At 39.8% G+C, this 23,305-nt stretch overlaps 1 protein-coding gene across 1 annotated transcript; it reads right to left on the bottom strand.

Moving 5' to 3' along the window:
- Window positions 1–4,747: 4,747 nt before the first annotated feature.
- CDCA8 (cell division cycle associated 8) lies at window positions 4,748–23,196 on the bottom strand. The gene is made up of 10 exons (XM_044671482.1): window positions 23,100–23,196; window positions 18,149–18,277; window positions 17,612–17,652; window positions 13,021–13,096; window positions 11,680–11,753; window positions 10,446–10,510; window positions 9,218–9,313; window positions 8,054–8,180; window positions 5,739–5,825; window positions 4,748–5,235 (listed from the first exon to the last, which is right to left on the bottom strand). The coding sequence occupies exons 1-10, from the start codon at window positions 23,194–23,196 to the stop codon at window positions 5,191–5,193; spliced, it is 837 nt and encodes a 278-aa protein (XP_044527417.1). The 3' UTR covers window positions 4,748–5,190.
- Window positions 23,197–23,305: the final 109 nt, after the last annotated feature.

Consider the following 23,305-nt stretch of genomic DNA (forward strand, 5'->3'; position numbering starts at 1 on the left):
GATGCACTTCTGGACTAGGATATGTGGAATCTCTTTTTAGGAGTTAAGGGGCAGTTCAAGGGAGTCAGTACCAACTGGGGGTCAAAGTCTGTTTCTGACACACAATGATTTTCTAACCCTGGGCAAGTATCTTGCCCTCAGAAATACTTTGGCAACTCTAAGACTGAGGATGCTGAGGTGCTAACCTCCAGTGGTAGACATTACTTCCTCTCCAGAGAGCTCCAAGTTCAATCCATTTCCCTATTAGGAATTAATGCATTCTGTCTTATCTTAAAAATTCTCTATTTCTATGTTCCCTGCTGGACCTAGGAGAGACTATGATTTAATTTTCTATCCCCTACATCTACAATCTATGTATATAAAAGGTATGCAGAGAAAGTTTATTTAATGAAACTAGTTGAGAAATCTAAGATCCCCTTCCTCCTCAAACCCAATGAGCTATCTTTTCTAACAAAGAATAAAAAAATTCAACAAGCTGAGCAACAGACTGACGAGATCTGACTTTTATTTTTTTTGTAACCCTTATCTTCCATCTTAGAATCAATACTGTTCTAGGGTAGAAGAGCAGTGAGGGCTAGGCAATGGGGGTTAAGTGACTTACCCAGGGTCACACAGCTGGGAAGTATCTGAGGCCACATTAGAACCCAGGACCTCCTGTCTGGGCCTGGCTCTCAATCCATTGAGTCACTGAGTCTCTACAGCACCCATCCCTTAGCTCCTGACCTCTACAAAAGGAAGTGCCTTATCCCTTCTATGAGCTTAGGCTTGGTCATTAAACTTGGCAGATTGCCTTATGTTTTTGAATTCACATCTGTTGTTTCAAATAGTGTAGTAATATTCCCTTGAAGTGTAGTTTGTTTAGCATTGCTGCAAATGATAGGCATCTACTTTGTTTCTACTTCTTTGCTACTACAAAGCGTTATAGAAAGTCTGACCTTCTTGAGATCTTTATATAATAGTGAGACTTCCCTGTTGAAAAGTATGAATGTTTTATTCACTTTTTTAGCACTATTCCAAATTCTTTCTGACTGTTTGGTCTAAGGCACTTCTGGTTAAGACAGATGTCCAAGGTCATACTGAAGCCCTGTTCTCCCAATTTTGCTCCAGTAAAGATTATAAAGGGCATCAGATGGATAATAATCAACATAACAAGCCCAAGCAGCAGAAGCTTGTGGACATCAGGAAAGAGATCTCTTTAGGAAAAGTACCATGAAGACATTACAAGCTTGGCCCTGGCACGAAGTCCCTAATCGGGGATTAAGGCTGGAGATAAAAGTAAACAGAAGAAAGGTAAAAAATGATGGAAGAATACTACAGGTCAGATGAACAAGAGGAAAGCACAGAAAAGAGAAACTCTCCAATAAGCACTAGCAGAGCCTCAGAGGGAAAACATGGCTTTACTACAAGGACTCAGTGGCTAGGAGAAATGAAGAGATAAAAAAAAATGTGAAATAAGTCAGCCCACAAGCATTTATTAAGTGTTTACTATGTCCAGGCACTGTGCTGAGCACTTTACTATATTAACTCATCTAATCCTCACAATGACCCTGGGAGGTATGTGCCATCTTTATCCCCATTTTATGGTTGAGGAAACTGACATCAAACTCCCACCATGTGCCAGGCACTACTAGAAAACAGCCAGGAAAAGTCAAGCAGTTTGTAACTACCATGCTGTAAGGAGTCTTATTTTTTTTTTTAATTTGGAAAATTGCATTTAATTAATTTAGAATATTTTCTCATGGTTACAAGATTCATGTTCTTTCCCTCCCCTCCCCGCAACCCCCTCCCATAGCCAACAAGCAATTCCACTGGGTTTTACATGTGCCATTGAACAAGGCTTATTTCCATATTATTGATATTTGCATTAGGGTGATTGTTTAGAATCTACATCCCCAATCATATCATCAGCCCATGTGATCAGGCAGTTGTTTTTCTTCTGTGTTTCTGATCCCACAGTTCTTTCTCTGGATGTGGGTAGCATTCTTTCTCATAAACCCCTCAGAATTGTCCTGGATCATTGCGTTGCTGCTAGTACAGAAGTCCATTACATTAGTTTTTACCACAGTATATCAGTCTCTGTGTACAATGTTCTCCTGGTTCTGCTCCTTTCGCTCTGCATCAATTCCTGGAGGTCTCTCCAGTTCACATGGAATTCCTCCAGTTTATTATTCCTTTTAGCACAATAGTATTCCATCACCAGCATATACCACAGTTTGTTCAGCCATTCCCCAATTGAAGGACATACTCTCATTTCCAATTTTTTTGCTACCACAAAGAGCACAGCTCTAAATGTTTTTGTTTAAGTCTTTTTCTTATCTCTTTGGGGTACAAAATGAAAGCAAAAGTGCACAGCTAACAATTGACAGCATTGAAAGCCTAGAAACAAACCAGATATTCCTGGAATACAGCACTGCAAGATAACTGAGGAATTGTTCCAGAAAACCCAAACATTCATGAAGGGATGTCCCTCAACCAATCACAGTATGTTTCTTCAGGAAGACTAGCTTCCTGGTAATCAACCATCAATTAACTGATGAAAATAAATCAGTGTTATCAAATTATTAATGATGATCATTAACCCATCTGAATGTGAATATTAAGAAAGGTAATCAGTCACAGCTTCAGAGGATGAAGCTGGACACCTCTCTAACCCTTCAAGTTCCCATGAAACTCCTTTGAGGATGCCTTATCAGGTCAATCAACAAAAAGTCAGTAGATGGTTTAAGTTTTATAACTAGGGTTTTACTTGAGTTATTTAAATAATCAGGGAAACTGAGGGAAGGGAAGAGGGTTTTAGTAATCACTAAATAAACTCTATTTCTAGCTTAAAGAATTAACTCCAACAGTTTCAGAATGTTGAGGCTGGGCTGAGCCAGGCCTACAGGCCTGCTGTAATGGACACTGCTTGCCTATAGATGGATTAGGTTGCGGCTTGATTGAAGAGAATTAGTTGGATAAATCTTCTGTAGTAGTTTGTGGATTGGTGTCAATTGGCCCTAAAGCTAAGTAGTAAATCCTGTAACTTTAAGGCATGCTGGTAGATTCCTGGCCTAATCACTAAAATGAGGAGAGAAAGGTTTGTCCTACCCACCCGGATCCCCAGCTCCAGACCGAGACCTCAGGCTGGGTTTCTCTCTCCCTTATATAGGGCACAGCCCAACTGACGATAGGTCTCATGCCCTGGCATGGCATCAGGAATCTCCCAAGATTCCAAGTGTCCAACTGGCAGCCCTGCCCCCAGACATGGCTTCTTGCAATCTTGCAAAACTTAACTTACACCATCCTTCCATTAGATGACAAAGCAAGTTTACATTTGGCATCTTTGCCAGGGCTGGGTAAAACAGCCACTTTATAACTGTTGGCTTTTTAAAAGAAAGGCAAGAGTAAAAGGCAATAAGGAAAACAAGACGACACAAAGCCAGGGGAAACGAGAACAGTGGTACTCTCACCAAAGCCAGGAAGCCAGGATGAAGGAAGGGTGGGAGGAGAAAGTCCTGATGATTCTTCTGTTGTTACTAAACCCTTACTTTCTTTCTTAGGAATAATTCTAAGACAGAAGGGCAAGGACTATACAGTCTGGATTAAGTCCCGCAACTAGGAAATGTCTTGAGGCCAGATTTTGAGCCAGGACTCTAGGCCACAGGGTCACCTAGCTGCTATCCCTAAAGTGGGAGCACACCATGGCCCCAAAATGATACTCAATGAACACTGTACCTCATCGGTTAGATGGGCAGTGCTGGCTTATAAAGGGGGCCTCTCGATTCTCTCAGGCATCTGTGGGGGCAGCAGACCAAACCTATTCCCATCTGGCCATCTTCTACAAATGCCCCTCATCCTCCCGATAGGCCCAAGGCCTTCTTCCAGCTCCTTTTTTTTTTAAACCCTTGTAACTTCAGTGTATTGTCTCATAGGTGGAAGAGTGGTAAGGGTGGGCAATGGGGGTCAAGTGACTTGCCCAGGGTCACACAGCTGGGAAGTGGCTGAGGCCGGGTTTGAACCTAGGACCTCCTGACTCTCACTCCACTGAGCTACCCAGCTGCCCCCCAGCTCCTTTAATATTTGATGAACACTAGACAACTCAGGGTGCCCATATGTTACATCAAAGAGCACCACACGGGCTGGACATTTGTCTCCAATGCCTGCACCAGCAATCTGTGAATCCACATGGCTCTGTGTGTGCCTGGAAGTAGCCAGCCAAGATCTGCCACAGGTCACTTTTCGCCCCCTTAGGTTTTCACTAGTACACCACATAAGCACTGAGTGTACCCACATGGCCAGGAACATTCAAAATGAGAAATGTGCAGGAAAAAATGGCCAACACAAAGCCAGGGAAACTGCGTGCTCTTGTTCTTGGCTCCCAAGATGGCTAATTTGGAGGTCCCTGGCTTTGCCCTTCCCAATTCATTCTTTCAACACCTAAAAAGGGGGAAGAGTCGGGAGCTAACGAAGATCAGATCAGGTGACAGGAGAGAGGCAGGGGTGCTTGGAAAGGCCTTCGGAGCTGCTGAGGGAGCCGGGGCTTGTTTTCTGATATCTGCATCTTTCTGTACCAGGTAACAGCTTTGGCATCTGGGTTAGGCCTTGGCTCAGCAACAAATAATCCCCAAGCTTGCTTCAGATGGTGTCAGTCTCAGGCAGACAGGATTCTGACCATTAAAACTATTTATTGAAAATAGGTACATACGAAGAATTTCTCACACATCAGGTCAGAACAGAGAAGAAAGTGGAGACAGATGGAGGGGCAAATGCTACAATAATTGTTAGGAAGATTCTGCAGCAGCTGCAGTTTCCCTTCTCTTGAGGCCAAACCCCTGTCCTTGTGGCACATTATACCACCGCCCACAATCCCCAAAGCTCTGACAAAAACATAGTCCTAAAAACAAACAAAATAGAGGCACCAGTGTGAGGCAAGCTGGAAAGCTCCAGTTTGGGGAGTGGACAGAGGCTGTGATTGGAGCAGTCGTCCTAACTTTTTGCTCTGAGGGTTCTGGTAGAAGGGGATGAGAAGAAAGTTGTGTGTTTCTCCATGATCTTTAATGTCCCATCAGTCAAAAGGGGCAGTCAATTCCTTTACTAGAAACTTTGGACTCAAATAAACGACGAGCCTGCAGAGATCCTTCAGAGATGGCAAAGTTGCACATGTTAAGTCCCACTATGCCTGGCTTGGGCTTCTTGAAGAATTCAGCTGCTTCATTTTTGGGTCTGTAAGCTGTTACAGATTTGAGCAAGTCGATTCTAAAAGGAAAGTGAATCATGAATTATCTAGAGAAGACCAGAATCCTTTGTATGTCTAGGACACGGGCCTTTCATGGCCACAAATCCAAGAAAAATCACAATCTCTCCACGCCTTGACCCAGATAGTATTCCCTCACATTAGTGGGAAAGGTGCCAAGCACATGGAGGATGCCTGTCAAGACTTTAAACCTCATCTGTCTCATGAGTGTCCTATGATTCATAGTATATTCCCTTGGCTGTACATTTCAGCACTCGGGTCACCTCTAGAACCACCCTGCAGGGGACCTCCCACACTGCCCCAAGAGCAGAATCCACCAGGCTTTCAAGGCTTCCCCAGGCCTGGTCGCCTACGATTCAGGGTTTGGGAATTTCGGTCAGACACTGACAGAAGCTTCTAAGCATAACCAGAAACTTAAGATCAATGGGAAAACATCTGGTGACAGCAACTCTCCTCAATGTCCAAAATGGCCACACCCTTGTGAAACAGAGTTAAGAGGACTTACAGATAACTTCTTAATGTTTCCCAAAGCCTCTGGATCCAGATGTGCCAGATCCATCTTTTGTAAATCACTGGCCAGTAAGCGCATACTCTGTACAAAGGAAAAGGAAAAGGGTGTTACATTGAGAAAGCCAGAGAATGCCACAATATACACTAAACTTGTGCTCATGCACCCACTTCTATCCGAAGCCTTTCTTGATCCCCCAGTTCCTTGATCCTTCTCCTCCCCCAAACTGGTATCAAAACTATTCTGTATTTGTTCTTTTTATATTTCTTTTGAATGTGTAGGCATGTACTTATTTGTCTTCCTTGTTAGAATGTAATGAGTAGAAAGTTTTCATGAGGGTGGGGTGGAATTAAGATGGCAGAGTGGGAGAAAACAGTATAGCCTAGTTCCCCACTACATATCATCCATGAAGAACTAGAGAAAGTGTATCAGATGGAATTCTAATTGGGAAATTGAAGAAGATGTGGGTGAGTTCTTTTTCCAGCTCTGGGTGGCTTGGGGAGACAAGAGACCTACACATACTTGGGATGGGGTCTAGTGTGGAGAATGTGTGAAGTATTCCAACACCCAGGGACAGAAAAGGAGCTGGGGCAGAGCACCAGGGAGAAAGAGATCCTGGGGATCCTTGAACTAGTTAGTACTGGGTACAGGAAGAACAAACCGTAGCTGTGTACCAAGCGTGGAACAAATTCAGAAGCAAACAAGAGTGGTTCTGACCCCAGGAGCAAAGAGAGGACTCAGTTCTAGCCTCTAGGGTGGGGTAGAAGCCTGAAGTGGAATAACCAGGAGAGGAAACCCAGACCAACGGGGAGGTAGCAATTCAGTTGTTCTGCATCTGTAGAACCAATTACCAGATGAACAGTAATTGAGTTAATTAGCAATCTAAAGAAACTCCAAACCAGGAATAAAAGCCAAAACACTCAACATGGGTAACAAATTTGCAGAGCTCAGACCAGAAGAGTAATGAACAGATCTTCTTCTGGATCATACCATTTTGGGAGCAAGAAAAGTTTTTAGGACTTTGGCCTAAATAAGCTTTGAAAGCAGCAGAAGGAGTACAGTGCCCTAGTACTAACACCAAGTCCAAAGTCAAGAAGCAACCAGAAGAATGAGCAAACATAAAAAGAATCCCACCATAAAAAGCTATGATGAGGAGAGGAAGCTCAATCCAGAAACAGAAGAGAATGCCTTATGAATATCTACAAGCAAAGCTTCAAAGAAAAATGCAGCTTGGCCCCCAAGTCCAACAAGAATTTTTTAAAGTGCTAAAAAATAATTTTAAAAAATCAAGTGAGAGTGATAAGGAAGGAGAAGAGGAAAAGAGAGAAAAAAAAATTTGGAAAAAGTGGCATAAAATCTCACTTCTTCATGAGTTATTTTCTTCAAATAATTCTAAAAATTAGAATTGCTCAAATTGAAGCTGACAACCCCAGGAGACATCAGAAAATTTAAAAAGTCAGATTAGAGAACTAATCTGAGTATCAGTGAATTACTTGAAAATCATAAGCGAAAAGTGTCTAGTCATCACATCTCAAGAAATCAACAAAGAAAATTGTCTAGATATCTTAGAACCAGAGGACAAAGTAGAAATGGAAAGAATCGACTTGTCACCTCATGAAAGAATGTAATGAGGAGTTTATGTCATTCTTTATTATCTGTATCCTCAGCCCCAAGAGCACAGTGTTGAGCACACTGTAGGTACCTATTGATTGTCTAAGAAAAGAGGATATACTGACAATTCTCGGACTAGCAGCTAGCCAAAATGGAACAGTTGCTAGAAAATAGACGAGGCATTTACTTTATCTACAACAGCCAGTCTGCTTCAAGGTGAATTTGGATTTGTTGACTTTCTGATGAGAAAGGACCTTTTGAGATACAACCTTTTCTACCTCAGAGTATTGGTGCCACCACTGCAGTTAATGAGAACTGAGCTTGACCTTCTGTTTCAGAGTCTCAGGTCCAAGAGGCAGAATGTAAAGCTCACCTTTTCAGGCTGGTTATAGCTAAGGTTCTGATTTGCATATCTTAAGCTGCATATCAAGCATATATAAACAAATGTAGTGATAGGGGCAGTTTTCAAATCACAGAAGTGCCTTCTGTAGCAATGGCACCCTCCTTGGAAACCAGCATGAAACACTGACCTAGACTGGGTTTGAAAAAGACTGGGCAGGGGATGTAACTGAATGCAGAGATCAAGGTATAAACAGAAAAGATGTTTTGTTTTTTTTTTTTTTGGGGGGGGGGGGGATAATGGTTCAAGAAGACCCAGAATGGCCCCAACTTTCTCTCACATAAACAGTGCACTCTTTTACCTCTCCTCCACCCACTGGCACAGTAAGGAAGACCTCATTGCTATCAGCCAGGGGGCTGCCGTTCACAGAGACGTTGTAAATTCGCTCTCTGGCTGCTGGAGTGCGTAGGCCAGGAGTCTTGAAGATTCTATAAAAGCAGGAAAGTTTTTGTGAAATCTGCCTACTACAATGAATTAAAAAGCAAGAACTATAGGCATTTCTACCCTGATCCTACCTTCAGCTATCATTCTCAAACCACTTACTCTTTTCCTCCCAAACCACTCATTTCAAAGAGGAAAGTAAAGTTTAAATTTAGAAAAACTGTGAGCATTATATGGCTAAACACAACTTGCCTGAGAGAAAAAAGGCTGGAATTACTAAACACGCAAGTAGAAAATAAATTCTCATTTTCAGCTCTTTGAAACCTGGCTGCTAAAAAGGGATCAGAAACAGATCACGGTCATTTCATTTAGAAGAGCAAATGCTTCCTTCAAGTTGTTCAAATGTCACAGGAAAGAGGATTTGGGGATTATAGTATCTATGGAATCTAACATTTTCAAGATGAAGATTATTATACAAGAAAGAAAAAGTGAAACATTATTAAAATGTTGTCACTCATTCCTTTCAAACCTTTGGGTTAGAACTGATAAAGGCCAAAAGAGGTTATAACTTATGCCTAGAGAAAATAAAATAGTTCATCTACATAATGCTCCAGGCAATAACTTCAATTGTTCTTAGAAGAGTAACAACAACAACAACAACAACAATAATAATAATAGCAGCTAACATTTATATGTGCCAGGCACTGTGTTAAGCACTTTACAATTATTATCTCTTTTGCTCCTTGCAACAAACGTTGAGAGGTGCTTTTATTACCCACATTTTATAGATGAAACTGTGGCAGTCAGAAGTTAAGAGATGTGTAAAGGTCATACAACTAGGACATGTTTGAGGTCAAATTTGAATTCAGATTTTCTTGACTTTAAGCCCAGTGTTCTCTCCACTGTGTCCTCAGCTGCTAAGTGAATGCTGAGTGAGAAGGTAACAAAGCTTAGGTCTCCTTCAACCTCTACAGAGACTTTGAAGACTAAAGGATTAGGCACATTTGGCAAATGTCTGTGGTCTAGTGATTAATATCAAATAACTGGACCACCACTGAACTTCAAGTAGTTTTCAAATACTTACCTGGAATCAAACTTGGGCGTCAGACCTGGAGCTGGTCCTAATATGGAGAAATCAGATCTGCCTGTGGCTGGAGTAACAAGACTATTTTGGTTTGACCTGTAAGAAAATTTGCCATGAGATAGAATCTTAATTGGCTTGAAGAAAACACCAGTTTTAATTATTCAAATCATGATCTTAGGACAACCTCCCGAACCAGCTAGTCAGGTCCACTGCCTCATAGAGGGATTTCCAATCACCATTTAGCAGTCATCATCCCATGGTAGAATTTTGGTAAAGGATGATTTGACCAACTATTCCTAAAAAAATTTATTTTCCTCCTCTTCCATCTGGAATCTGTGAACCAGTGTGGAGGGGAGGATGAAAGAATTCCAACATTCTTTACCACAGTGTGAGGGAATTTCTAGCCATGAATTATATAATATAGTCTTATACTGTTAAGTTAGATGGATATAGATTTAAAGCCTTTAACAATGCTCTTTCTTTATTCCACCTTAAAGTCGAGAGCATAAACAAGGGATCAGTATTCCAATAGAAGTTAAAAGCTTTCATTGGACAGCAATGCACATGGGGCTTATCACAGAATAAGTAACCATGTAAAGAGGAACCGCTATTAAAAAAATGATAATTTGTTGCAAGTTTCCTGCTTTCTGCCTATTGAGTCCTAGGTAGAACTCTCTTTAATTTAAACCTACTCCTGAATCTGCCTGAGATCTCTTTTTTCTAGTCTAGGTATTCTTATTTTTTTGGGTTCTAGATTCCTTCTAAAAATAATGTTCTTAAATGCATAAAATAAAATATATAGCAATATGAAGGATATTAACCATTGAAAAAAAATTTTTTCCCCCATTCAGGTTCCTAGATCTCTTGAAATCTTTCCATGGACCTACTGGGCTAAGAAGCCTCATCTGGGCTTTGATCCCTAGAAGTTAAGCTTAGTCCTTCCAGATTTGCTTACCCTATCCTCTAGTCTTAGCCAAACCAGTGATTGACTTTCTCTGCCCCTTTCAGAAGTGGTTTTTCTAGAGTGCAACTACCTAAGTTTCAGGAGGGAAAAAGTCTAATTTCCCTGTTGCCTGGGTCACAATTTGTCACAGATCCCTGTGGCAGAATAATTTCTGACCAGGGACCAGAAGTGCTAAAATCTTCTCCATGACTACATTTCAAATCAACAGGATCTAAGACTTTAAGGTCTCCAACCCCACCCTCAGGAGCCCCCCATCCACATTGCCTTTTGTTCCTGCCATTTGCTCGTACTGATTGAGTCCTTTTCTTGGTCGTAGGACACCTCTTTGTCTGAGAGGGAAACAAAAAAGACTAAAGTTACACATGGAAAAGATAAGAAGTGCTGAAAAGAAGCCTGCAGTTGAAATTTAAGTTAAAAAACAATCCATCCTGTGGAATACAGTGACCAACTCCTAGAACTGCATCAATTCATGTCACTCAATTTGAGAGCAGGGATGTCAACAACCAAAAAGGAACCCTTGCTTTGATTACAGGTGGCTCCCTAGCCTTTGCTTGCAGACCTTCAGAGGAGAAGCCATTGCCTCCAGACAGGCCACTCTACTTCTGCAATGGTCTAACCGCAAAGAAGTATTGTGTGGCATCATACCAGATTGGTCTCATAGTTTTTATCTCTGGTTGCTCATTCTTCTTTCTGGGCCCAAGAAAATCAATTTCATTTCCACCCAGAAATATACTATGTCAAGAGCCAGAAAAGATTTTCAGCAACATCTAGTTTAGCCCACTCATTATTTTATAGTTCAGGAAAACTTGGGCCAAGACAAGGGATGTGAGTTGCCTAAGGTCACATTGCAAGACAGGCTCAGAACCCATGTGGAACAGTATGCAGATGGGATCAGATCAGGGGGAGGGTTGGTTATCATGTCTTTTTCCTAAGATTGAAAGAGCAGAAGCTATTAAGAGATTTTCTTCATTCTGGCTTCTTCTTTCCAAATCGCTCAGTTGAGCCACTGTGAATGGGGCTTCAGAAAGTTATGTGAGGATGAAAAACCTTTCAAGGGTAGTTAGGTAGCTCAGTGGATCGAGCCAGGTCTTGAGTCAAGAGGTCTTGGGTTCAAATCTGGTCTCAAACATTTCCTAGCTGTGGGACCCTGGGCAAGTCACTTGACTGCCATTGCTTAGCCCTTGCCACGCTTCTGCCTTAGAACTGATCATTTGTATCCATTCTAAGACAGTTTAAAGGTTTAAAAAAAAAAAAAAAAAAAAAAAAAAAAGAGCAATCTTCCAAATCTTCCACGGTCCAGCTCTCCTTGCCTCACCTAAACAATCTCAAATCAAGTCACGACTTTATTAGATTCCTCTGCTGACTAATTTGACTGACGTCCTATATTTCAAGTATCATATCTGCCTAATTTATTAGCTTTTGGGAGAAAGTCAGTGATAATTCTCAACACACAGATGATCAGGAGCTGACACTAGGCCCCCAAGGATCCAATCCTTACCTTAATAGTTTGAGGATTAATATTTTCAGTTTCTTCTTCTCTAATCATCTCAGCCACTTTTGCTGCTTTCTTTGCTATAAGAAACATTTAAAACAGACTGATGATGATACTCATTTAACCCAATTGTTGGACACTTGAAATGTGAAATATGACCTTCTTTTTTGGGGTATATCAAATGACAGCATAGGCATGTGGCCCTTCCTATTACAAAGCCCTTGCCCACATGAGTACATCTGACTTTCCTGCAGAGTATATATACAAGCACCGCCCCCCCCCCCATGAGTTTTGTGGCTTGCCTGATGTCACACAGTTAATAGATGGCAGAGCTATACCCAGATTCTGTTTCCATTATCTATATGTCAATAATTTAATAGCAGGCAACTCAAACAGTTTGGTTGCCCCAAATACAGACCAAATGGCTTAAGTGAAAATTTTTTTGAGGATTTGGGAGGCCAACATTTTGTAACAATTTGTAAGCCTATTTTTTCTTTCAAGAACCAATGCTTGCTCATTCTGTTGCACCAAGTTGCCTCTGGATCAGACGTGCACTTTTTAGAAAGGTTATTTTGGCAGCCATATAGTGGATGGGTTCAAGAAGAAAGAGACTACAATTGGGGCACTCAATTAGGACCTAACTACTACCATGTGTAAGAGGTGACGACAACCTGAACCATAAGTTCCATTCTGAATTTAAGATACCAGTGAGACATCCAGGAAGAATCATAGCCTTAGAATTGGAAGGGACTACAGCAGTCCTGTGGTTCAGTCAATACCCCTACCCAATCTTTAAAACCCCTCCAGATTAGCAGACTCCACCATCTCCTCAGGCAGTCCATTCTACTTTTGGCCAACTCCAATTACTGGGAAGCTTTTCCTTGTATCAAGCCTAGCAGACAGCTAAAAAATGGTTGATGAAACTACGTTCGAGATGTAGACAAGGACTGAATGTATATACATATCTAGAAGTCATCTGCAAAGAGATGATATTTGAATTCTTGGGAGCTGAAAAAACTCCGAGACAGCAAATGTAGAGAGATGGCATATGACTGAATACCAGATAACACCCACAGTAAAGGCCCAGAGAATGTTGATTGATTCCACAAGGGAACCTGAAGAATGGTCAGATATATAGAAGAACTAGGAGAGAACAGTATAATAAAAACCAAAAAAGGAGAAAATGCCAAGGGCAGGGTGATTAGTTGCAGAAAGGTCAAAGAAGATGAAGACTAAAAAAAAGGTCACTGGATTTTATCAGTTAAGAAATGATGACTGGAGAGAGCTGTTTTAGGAGAAGAATGGGGACAAAAACCAAATGACAAGGGATTGAGAAGCGCTACCAACCTTTGACGGCAGCTTTCAAGGGTGTTTGAATAGCCTCGGCTGTCAGCTTATTTATCTCTGTGATATCCAGGTCAGCCTGAAAGAAAATAGCCAGAAAACACCAGAAGCATCAATGTACAGGATTAATGAAAAACATTAGATGATGAATGTTTTCTCCTCTTAAAAAGTCTCTTCTTGTCTGTCTCTCTGCCACCTTGCCCTTTGAAATGAAATGTGACCACTCATAGATAGAATGTCTAGATTGCTATTTCCCTGGTAAGAGGACAAAGCCGTTCAGTGAACCGCTCACTATCTGTGAATATAAGCTAAAAGGAACATCCTTTAATAATAGTCTTTTCAACCCTGAGCACAAAGACCAGGCTAGCTAATATAAGACCTGTGCCTTTAATTAAAACTGGTCTGCAGTCATAGAGCTTAACATATTACTTGGGGCCAATGCTTCTTTGGTGACTAGATAAGACATCTGGTGGCTACATTATTTTTTCAAAATGTATTAGTCAACCAAAAACCAAGAAGGCTACTTAATGTAGCAGGCACTGAGCAAGTTGCTAGTGATACAAAGACAAAAAAGAAAGTCTCTGCCCTTAAAGAGCTTAAATTCTATTAACTTCAATAAGCATGAGAAATACACTATGCATATGGAAAACAGAGGCAGTCTTTGACTAAAATGTCTTCTGAGCTTTACTGCTACAGTAGAAGATATTATTTCTTCCATATTTTATAAACTCTAATAATTAACAAAAAAGCTTCCTGTTATTGGTTTTATTTGAAAATGCAAAAGGTCAGTTGGATTCTCTGGTGTATAACTGAGTACTTTATCCAGTCAAGGTAAAATGTCCTGCTTTTCTAAGAATCTCAAGCTTTCCCATAATGCTTTGCTAAGTACACCTATCTGAACAAATGGATATGAAAGTACTGAAGGCAGCATAGATTTTAGAAACTATATATTTAAACTAAACATCTTGGATATTACTCTCCCTCTTGTTTCAACCATCTTTTCCAAAATGTAAGATTATCTTCCTTTACTTGGCCTATTCTTTTTCTATAAATGAATTTCCACTGTCATGTGAAAGAACTGTGGTTTTCTCTGCCTTTTCCATCCTCCATCTTCTTATAACAGAAAGAAATAGTCCATATCACAGGGACTTAAAATGATATTGATCTCTTCTCCTTTACCTCAAGGTCTATCTCTTATAAAAAGAATTTAAAATAAAAGCAGTGCAGTAAAACTAATCATCACACCAAATTCAACACTATAGGTAGCATTTCCTACCCATGATCCTCCTTACTTCTGTTAAGAGGAAAGGGAGGCACAGCCTCAATTATCTTCTGTGACAAGCTTGGTCATTATTTTACAGCATCTAATTTCCAGTGTTGTTATTGCACTATCCATCTACATGGCTACAGATGGTGTCCTTACCCAGCTTTTATCGGAAGCCCTCCCTGCCCTTCTTCCAAGCTCCCAAGATCTTAAACCTTGGTGAACTGAGCACCAGACTCCTTACTCTGCCTTACTCCCCATATCCAGGGAGTTGTCAAAACTTGTCATTTCTCTCTCCAGAACACCTCACAGCTCAGATCTAACTTCTCTTTCTTCACATAGTGTTACTACCTTAATTTAGGCCCTCATCACCTCTGGTCTACCTTATTGCAATAGTCTCAAGTCTCAGATCTGACCACATAACTCTAGTGCTCAATCAACTCCAATAGCTACCTATTACCTCTAGGATTAAACTCAAGGTTAGCTTAAAAAATGAACAAACTCTTTCTGTCTTAATATCCATTCTAAGGCAGAGCAGTAGTCAGGGCTAGGCAATTGGGGTCAAGTGACTTGCCCAGCTAAGAAGTGGCTGAAGGCACATTTAAATCCAGGTCCTCCCAACTGCAGGAGTTGCTGAGCCACCTAGCTGCCCCATTTAGCTCTGAAAGCTCTTCACAACCTGGCTCTAATCTCCTATTTGCTTTATTATACATTATTCCTTCTCTTGCATTCTATAATCCAGCCATACTGGCCCTTTCCTCCATTCTTCCTGATCCGCATGCCATTTCCTATCACCATGTCTTTGCTTTGGTTATCCCCATCCCAAATGCCTGGTATGCACTTCCACCCTTCTTTTGAGAGCCACTTGCCTTTCCTGATTCTTCCTCTGAAGTGCTAACATCTTCCTTCACAAACTACTTGCATTTTTCCTTTATATTTCTTTCTTTCTTTTTTTTAAAAACCCTTACCTTCTGTATTAGAATCAATACTGTGTATTGTTCCCAAGGTAGAAGAGCGGTAAGGGCTAGGCAATGGAGGTTAAGTGACTTGCCCAGGGTCACACCACTAGGAAGTGTCCAAGGTCAGGTTTGAACCCAGGACCTCTCATCTCTAGGCTTGGCACTCAATCCACTGAGCCACCCAGCCGCCCCTTTCCTTTATATTTCTTTTGTATATACTTATCTTCCTCACTAGAATCTAAGTTCTTTTTGAGTAGATTTTTCCCCCCTCTTCATATTTGCATCCCTAGAGCCTAGTAGTACAATGTTTAGCACATAGTGGGCATTTACTAAATGCTCATTAGTTGAAAGTTTCCATGCTTGTGCTTCTTCACTCCATATCAATTCATGTGTTTTGATTTCTTCATATCGTTTCTTATGGTATAGTAAATTTCCTTCATGTACAACCATTTGTTGAGTCACTCACTAATTCATGGGCGTAGACTTTGATTTCAGTTTGTTACTGACATATATTTTATTATAAATGGGACCTGTTTTTATTTATCTATTCACCCACCCCTATCAAAATATTACAGTGGCTTCCTATTGCCTTCAAGATTAAACATTTTAAATCCTCTAGTTTTTAAAGTCCTTCATAACCTGGATCCCTTCTACTTTTCCAAGTCTTCTTATATCTTACTTACTTCTACATACTATATAAACACTGATTCTGGCCTCCTTGTTGTTCCTGGGATAAGACACTTTTATCTCCAACTCTATGAATTTTCTTTTCTTTTTTTGACTCCATAAATTTTCACTGACTCTCCCCCAAGTCTAGAATTCTCTCCTTCCTCCCCTATGCCTCCTGATTTCCTTCAAGTCTCAGCAAAAATACCACCTCTTCCAAGAAGGCTTTTCTGGTCCTGAATTCTGGGTCTTTCACTTCTATCAGGAGGTAAGTAGCATGTTTCATCGTTAATTCCCCAGAATCCTGGGTGGTTATAATACTGATAAAAGGTCAACACAATAGTATTCCAGCACATTGTTTGTCAAAACTTATTCCTCCACACTGAATTTATGAATGCCACTTTAGATTCCCATTCTTTGTCACCTCAAAAAGAATTATATTTTTGTACATCCTTAAGCTTGTTATTTTTTAGGACTGATCCCTCCTTGAAACTATCCCTCATATAATTCGAACACAATCATAAGCCACAATTTGTTCAGTCATTCCGCAATTGATTAAGTCACTTAAAAAAAAACCATAATTCACATGAACTTATAATAAAGCTAAAATGAATTGAAATCTGGTCATAACCAAGAAAATTTATATTCTGGTCTTCTGAGCAACAGGCCAAGGTATCTATTACAATCCATTTATCTCAGGAAGTGGGTGGATATGGACTGACAGTCATCATTCATTAAGGATTAGTTGCCCTCACTTGCTCCCTATATTCTGATAGATGGACCCTTCTACTTACCATTGTAGTATTAGAAAACATAAAAAGTAGGGGACTCCAGGTTCCTTGCTAGGCCTCAGACTCATCTTTTATACAATGACCTTACCCCTCTCCCTTCATATCTTACTCCAAACCTCACATCTAAATCACTTTAGTTTCCTGCTGGAAGAATGATGATTTCTAAAAGTCCTGTTCTATATGCCTAAGTCCTTAGGGTAGATCAAGATCTAATTATTCCCCATACTATGTGTTTTAAAGCCTCCAGGTTCTTCAATTGCAAAATGAGGATAATAACATATTATGTGCTTTATTCCAAGGCCTATCTAATAAGGATGGATGCACCATGCAAATCAATTTAAAAATAAAACTGCATTTGAGATGATCTAATTCTACTGTAGAACTCAAGTCTAAGGATTACAAAAGGAATGGGAAATAGGACATACTATCACTGTTAAGAATTTATCAGAATGGACAAACAAAGTCATGAAGTAAGTGGACACAGTAGCTCAACATCTGATTTTCTACAAAACTTTAATTTGGGAGAAAACAGTTTAAGGCTAGCACTTTATATCACAATAAGAGCTATATGGATATACAATCTAAAAATAAAAGTTCACATTACTTTAAAAGGCTAGAAAATGGAAGAAGATAGCTTTCACAATTTTGGGTAGAGGAGAAATTTGTAGGCTGGTGCTGGATTCAGTGTGGACATCTGCCAGGCACCTCAGTAAATACCAGGCACAAACAACCCATTAACTTCAACTGTAGTAAAATCCCTGAAGAGCTCAGAGATCCTTCTGTCTTTACTGGTTGTACCCATATATTGTCACTTTCACAAGAACACTTTCTTGGGCAGAACAGGTCAACAAATATTCCTGGATTTGATATAGAAAGAAACTTCCCACAAAAATCAAAGGAGACAAATAACTTACTGTTGCTGCCTCTTCCAGAGCCTGTTTGCTTCCTCCTAGGGCTACAGAAAATACATTTCTTGTTAGCAACTACCACGTGTTCAATCATTTATTCAACAATAGAAGCATCTTTGGAAGACATTACTTAACATTTTTGTTCCTCACAAAGAAACTACTTATATATCTAGAAAATAGTTGTAAGATTTAAAGTAACTAATCAGTAAATAAGGTCCATCACCTTTTAAAGTGGAGAAGCTGATAGTCTGTATACCTTTTTGCAAGCTGTGATTTAGCAATCAGATCAAAATGCTACTGATAATACTATTTTAAGAAGACTTTTTTGTAGTAGCTACAACCACCAGCACTTTTACATTTTATTTTGTTTCAAAGTTTCCAAAGATCTTACCTAGTTTTGATCTTATATGATTCTAAGAGTGATACCTTTATAAAACTATCATAAACACCAGCAGCAATAGGGCTCTATACTCAGGGTTACAACGTGGGTCTCAAAATGCCTATATAATTCAGTTAACACCTAGGAAAGGTACAGCATCTTACCAAAATATTCAAGCCAATTCATCTCTCTAAGAGCCTTGGGAAGCCGGAGGATTTCAATGTTGTAAAGGTTGTCTACTTCTTTGACAAGATTCTGGGCATCTGACTGTATTTGCTTTGATCTGATTTGTACTGTAAAAAGAGAATAAAGAAAGCAACAATAAAAAATGGTCATTTTACATAAGACAGCAATTCAAAGCCTTAATAATTTTGTGCACTTTAGAAATAAACCTTTCTGCAATTTTCAAACTATCTGGTAACAATGCTGTATCCCACTCAAGGAAAACTGACAGATCCTGGTTTCTGAGACATAATTACAAGTGTTCCTTCTAGCTTTGAATCCTAGGTTTTCCTGTCATCCATGGATTTGTTTTAAAAGATCTACATTACTCAATAAAGTGGTTTTACAACATCCCAGCCATTCACCTCACCTCAGAGTGATTCCTAGGGTTAGGAGCAACTGGAAACACTAAGAGGTTTCATAAAACTGTCCAGCAACTCAGAGTGTCAGTGTAGACAGTAAAGAATTCATATTCAGAGGCAGCTAGGTGGCTCAGTGGACAGAGCCCTAGGCCTGAAAATGGGAGTTTCTGGGTTCAAATGTGGCCTCAGATTCTTCCTAGTTGTAAGACCCCGGGCAAGTCATTTAAGACCACTGCCTATATCTTATTGCTCTTCTGCATTGGAACTAAAACTTAGTATCAATTCTAAAACCAAAGATAAAGGTTTAAAAAAAGTTTACATTCATGAGCATTTTCCACACAACAAACCAGGGAGGTAGGCAGGGCAAGAATCCTTGTTTTAGAAAGGAGAAAGCTGAGGTTTAAGAGAGGTAAAATAGCCATGATCCCCATAGCAAATTAGTGGTAAAAGCTTGGAATAAAATACAGACTCTATACTCCAGTCTTGTGCTCTTTCTACAGTATAACCCTTTTATTTTACAAAAGAATACTAAATACATCAGCAGTAATCTCTCATCCTTTTCCTAGCAAATGAATCGCAGCATTTCAGAGATGATGGGGATCATTTGAGGTTGGAAAATCAGAAACCTTGAGACCACATTGGACCTTTCAAATAGCCATTTAAACAAATAGGACTGTATCTTTGATAACAACGATTGTAGTTCACAATTGAATTAAGTGATTCTGATTTTTTTGAGGATTTTGTGCAATAACATTTTTTAATCATCACAATAGCAAATGTCATAGAATTACTTTAAATTTAACAAAACTGCTTTAATGTTTAAAATGAGTTTCATGCATTTTAAGAGTCACATTGTAGATCAAATACTTCACATTATTGGGGGCAGCTGGGTGGCTCAGAGGATTGAGAGCCAGGCCTAGAGATGGGAGATCCTAGGTTCAAATCTGACTTCAGACACTTCCTAGCTGTGTGACCCTGGGCAAGTCACTTAACCCCCATTGCCTAGCCCTTACCACTCTTCTGCCTTGGAGCCAATACACAGTATTGACTCAAAGATGGAAAGTAAGGGTTTAAAAAAAAATAATACACATTATTTTAATAAAAATATTTCTAGAGTAACAAAAAGACATTCAATTGGTCAATTATATGAAACTGAACACAAAAATGTTAGAACCAAACATCAAGTTCTTTTATTAATAACAAGCATAAGGAAATCAGTGTCATTTTTAAAATCCTATTTTCTAGGTAACTTAAAGAATATACAATCAAGATCAGACAAATGAGGAGGTCTCAGGGCTGAAAAAAATTTAAACATCCTTTCCAAAGAGAAGCCTCTGGAGAAATTCAGCATCCGAAGAGAATTCCTTCTTCTATGTGGCCTTTGTACAAGCTATCTTCCATGGCATTGGCAAATACCTTTTGGGGAACATAACTGTATTTCTACAACCCTAATGGTTTTTCAACATGATTTGTTTGATCTTCTTAACAGGCTTTACTATCTTCATTTTATAGATCAAGAAACTGAGGTTCAGAGTTGCTTTTTGGTTTTTTTAATCCTTACCTTCCAACTTAGAACTAAAACTATGAACTGGTTCCAAAGCAGAAAGAGTGGTAAAGGCTAGGCAACGGGATTTAAGTAACTTGTCCAGAATCAAAGAGCTAGGAAATGTCTGAGGCCAGATTTTAATTCAGTGCCTTCTGTCTCCAGGTCTACCTTTCTATTCTTTAAGCCACCTAGATGCTCCCAAAGCAACTTCAGAAATGTTGTTTTTTTTTTTAATTGCCTGTAGTTAAACAGTTGGCAAATGCTGGAGTGAAGTTCAAACATAGATTGTCTTGACTCAAAATCTAGCACCAATCACACAAGTAGCTATCAACCTGTTTTATGCCTTTTAAAATCTTGATAAGAGTTCATTGAGTTAGTTATCTTTGTGGTTTCAAACTTCCCTAGTGTCAACTTGAAATCCGGATACCTCAGTTTCACCCCTGATCTTTGAAAGACCCCAGTACCAGGCAAACCTGTTTTGGGCTGAACTATAGTCCTTAAACCTTTTGGAGACTCTAGTTTGGGTGAGATTAGTAAACACAGTCGTGTTGAGTGCATTTATTTGTTTTCGAAGTTTCTCCCTTGGTATTAGTCCTCTCTCAGGAAGCTCAGCTTTTAGTTTGACCCTTTCCTTAGTAATTGTTATAGTTGACAGCTGGCTGCAGCCTATTTGCAGTTTGCTTGAGGCTTATCTATGCATGCTTGCTATACCAAGTTCTCCAAAACATATAAAAGACTCCAAGTTCTGTCACTCTTCAGGGAAATCATCTAGCACAATGCATTCTCCCAATGATAGGTCCCCAGAGCTCCAGGGTGTTAATCCTGAGAAATTTTTGGCACTGGGCTCTGTGATAGTGGCCAGTTATTGGACCTATCTCTTTCCTGATTAAAGACTTGGTTTTTCTGACTAGTTTGTAGTTACTTGTTATTTCCAAGTAGTTATGTGTTATTTCCAAGTTAAAAGAACCAATACAGGGTATTGATTCTAAGACAAAAGGTAAGAGTTAAAAAAAAGTTGCATGAGTCAATGGGAAGATACCCAGTGAGTATATAAGTAAAGTACAATGTCTTAGTTATTCATATCTTGTGGTGTTGTAAAGATCAAATGAGATAATGTATGAAATATCCTTTGTAAATTTTATAATGATTATGCTGACAATGGACAACTCACATCTGAAAAATGTTGTAAAATACAGAACAAGAATACATTTGGAAAGAAACAGATGTAGATTAACCATGTAATTAGAGGGATAAAAGATAGATAGTCCAAGTGTTTACATTGTTATTCAAGAAAAAAAAATGTAAGGGTTTATAAAAGGATATAGACAAAAATTATAGAAGATGCACTGGTGTGTTTTGAACTACATCCCTAAAGAGAGTATCTGTACCAATGAGCCACTGAATACAATATTTTTGTTTCTGTAACTGTACTGTGAGGAAATCAATTTTACATCATTTATATAATTACCACTGTCCCATACTAATGGATTGATGGACATTTCTTGGAATGTTTTTTGGCCTTCTAATTTTCCAGAGCAGAAATAAATCTCAAAGATAAGAGATTTGCCTAAGTCATTTAACAAATTACTGGCAATACCAAGACTACAACAAAGGGCTTTTGAGCCTCAGTCCTGAGAATTCCCCCCTTTCTCAAACTTTAAAGAACATTCTGTACTGTTTTTTATGCACTTATATTAACAAGCATATAAGTACTTACCATATGCCAGGCACTACATCAAGACTGGACATACAGTGACAAAAACACAAAAACCATACCAGTCTTCAAGGAGCATAATTGTATATGCAGAGTATAAATACAGCAACTTTGTCTCTCATTCCCTACTACACGAGGACAGCTGAGACAGCTATGATAGAATCTTATGTTTTCAGTGCCTACTTCAGAAAAGTTTCACAAATGGATTATTTTATTTTCAAGAAACTGCCATGGGGATTTTCTCCTTGGAAAGAGTTGAGCTATTCAAACTCTTAAGGCTTTAGGATAAACTACAGGGTGTCTGAAAAGTCTTGGTGTATGTGCTAAACTTTAAAGCTTAAAGACATCAATGAAGTTTAATGCTTGCATTAAGACTTTTGGGACACATCTATTAATTTAAAGTTCTTCACAATCTGATACAAGTGACCTTTCCATCTTTATTATATATACATATATCAACATATATGTATAACATATACACACACATACATCCATCTGTATATCTATCATTCCCTTCCCACACTCTACTACAGTCCAGCCAAGCTAGCCTTCCTCTATCTTCCCATCTCCAAGTCCTGGCACTAGTCACCCCCCAAATCTAAAATGTATCCTCTCCCTCTTCATTCCTCCCCCCCCACCCCATTCCTTGCTTTTTTCGAAATTCTGTTTAAAAGATGCCTTTTCTGATTCTCTGACCCCTCCTTCCCTCAGCAGCAAGGCCCCTCCCCCCCAACAAATTGACTTGTGTTTATTTTGCTGGTTCTTACACAACACAGGAAGCTTGGATGTGGGGAGTTTGGGGTCGCTGGGAAGAGTTCTTGTCAATTTCCCAAGGAAAACTATTATGATAACTTGTATAGTCATCTCCCCCTCCTCTTAAGAGAATGCAAGGTTTCCAGGCGGCAGGGACAATTTTTTCTTTTGTCATTGTATACCCACTCAGAGAATATCATTAACGTAGTAGTTCTTATTAATAGGTGCTTTGAGGAGGGGGTAGCACTAAAAGCCAGGCCTGAAAACTTAAGGTCCTGGGTTCAAATCTTACCTTAGATAATTCCTATCCCTTACCATTCTTCTGCCTTGGAACCAATATAGAGGAACAGAAGGTAAGAGGTTTTTTTTTTGTTGTTGTTGTTTTTTAAGTGCTTGGGATGGTTTAAATAACCTGCTCCGGAGTTTCTGCATCCCTCCTCCCCCAGTGGATAAACCTAGAAGGCGCCATTTCGCTCTTCTCCAGGCCCCAGGCCGAGTCTCGGGGCCCATAAAGATACCTTCACGGTCGAAGTCCTTGAGGAAGGAGGCGAGCTTTCGGCCTCGGACCGCACTCTTCTTGGTCGTCCGACTAGAGGCTTTCTTCGACGGAGCCATGGAGCTGAAGTTGGAGAAGGCGCCGCGCGGTCCGGGTAGACACAGGCAGCGGCGCGTGAGATAGATAATGGCCCGGAGAGATCAGTCCCGCTAGACGTGCCCCCGTGCC

The sequence above is a fragment of the Gracilinanus agilis genome, chromosome 3 (assembly GCF_016433145.1).
Source record: "Gracilinanus agilis isolate LMUSP501 chromosome 3, AgileGrace, whole genome shotgun sequence".
Taxonomy (NCBI): domain Eukaryota; kingdom Metazoa; phylum Chordata; class Mammalia; order Didelphimorphia; family Didelphidae; genus Gracilinanus; species Gracilinanus agilis.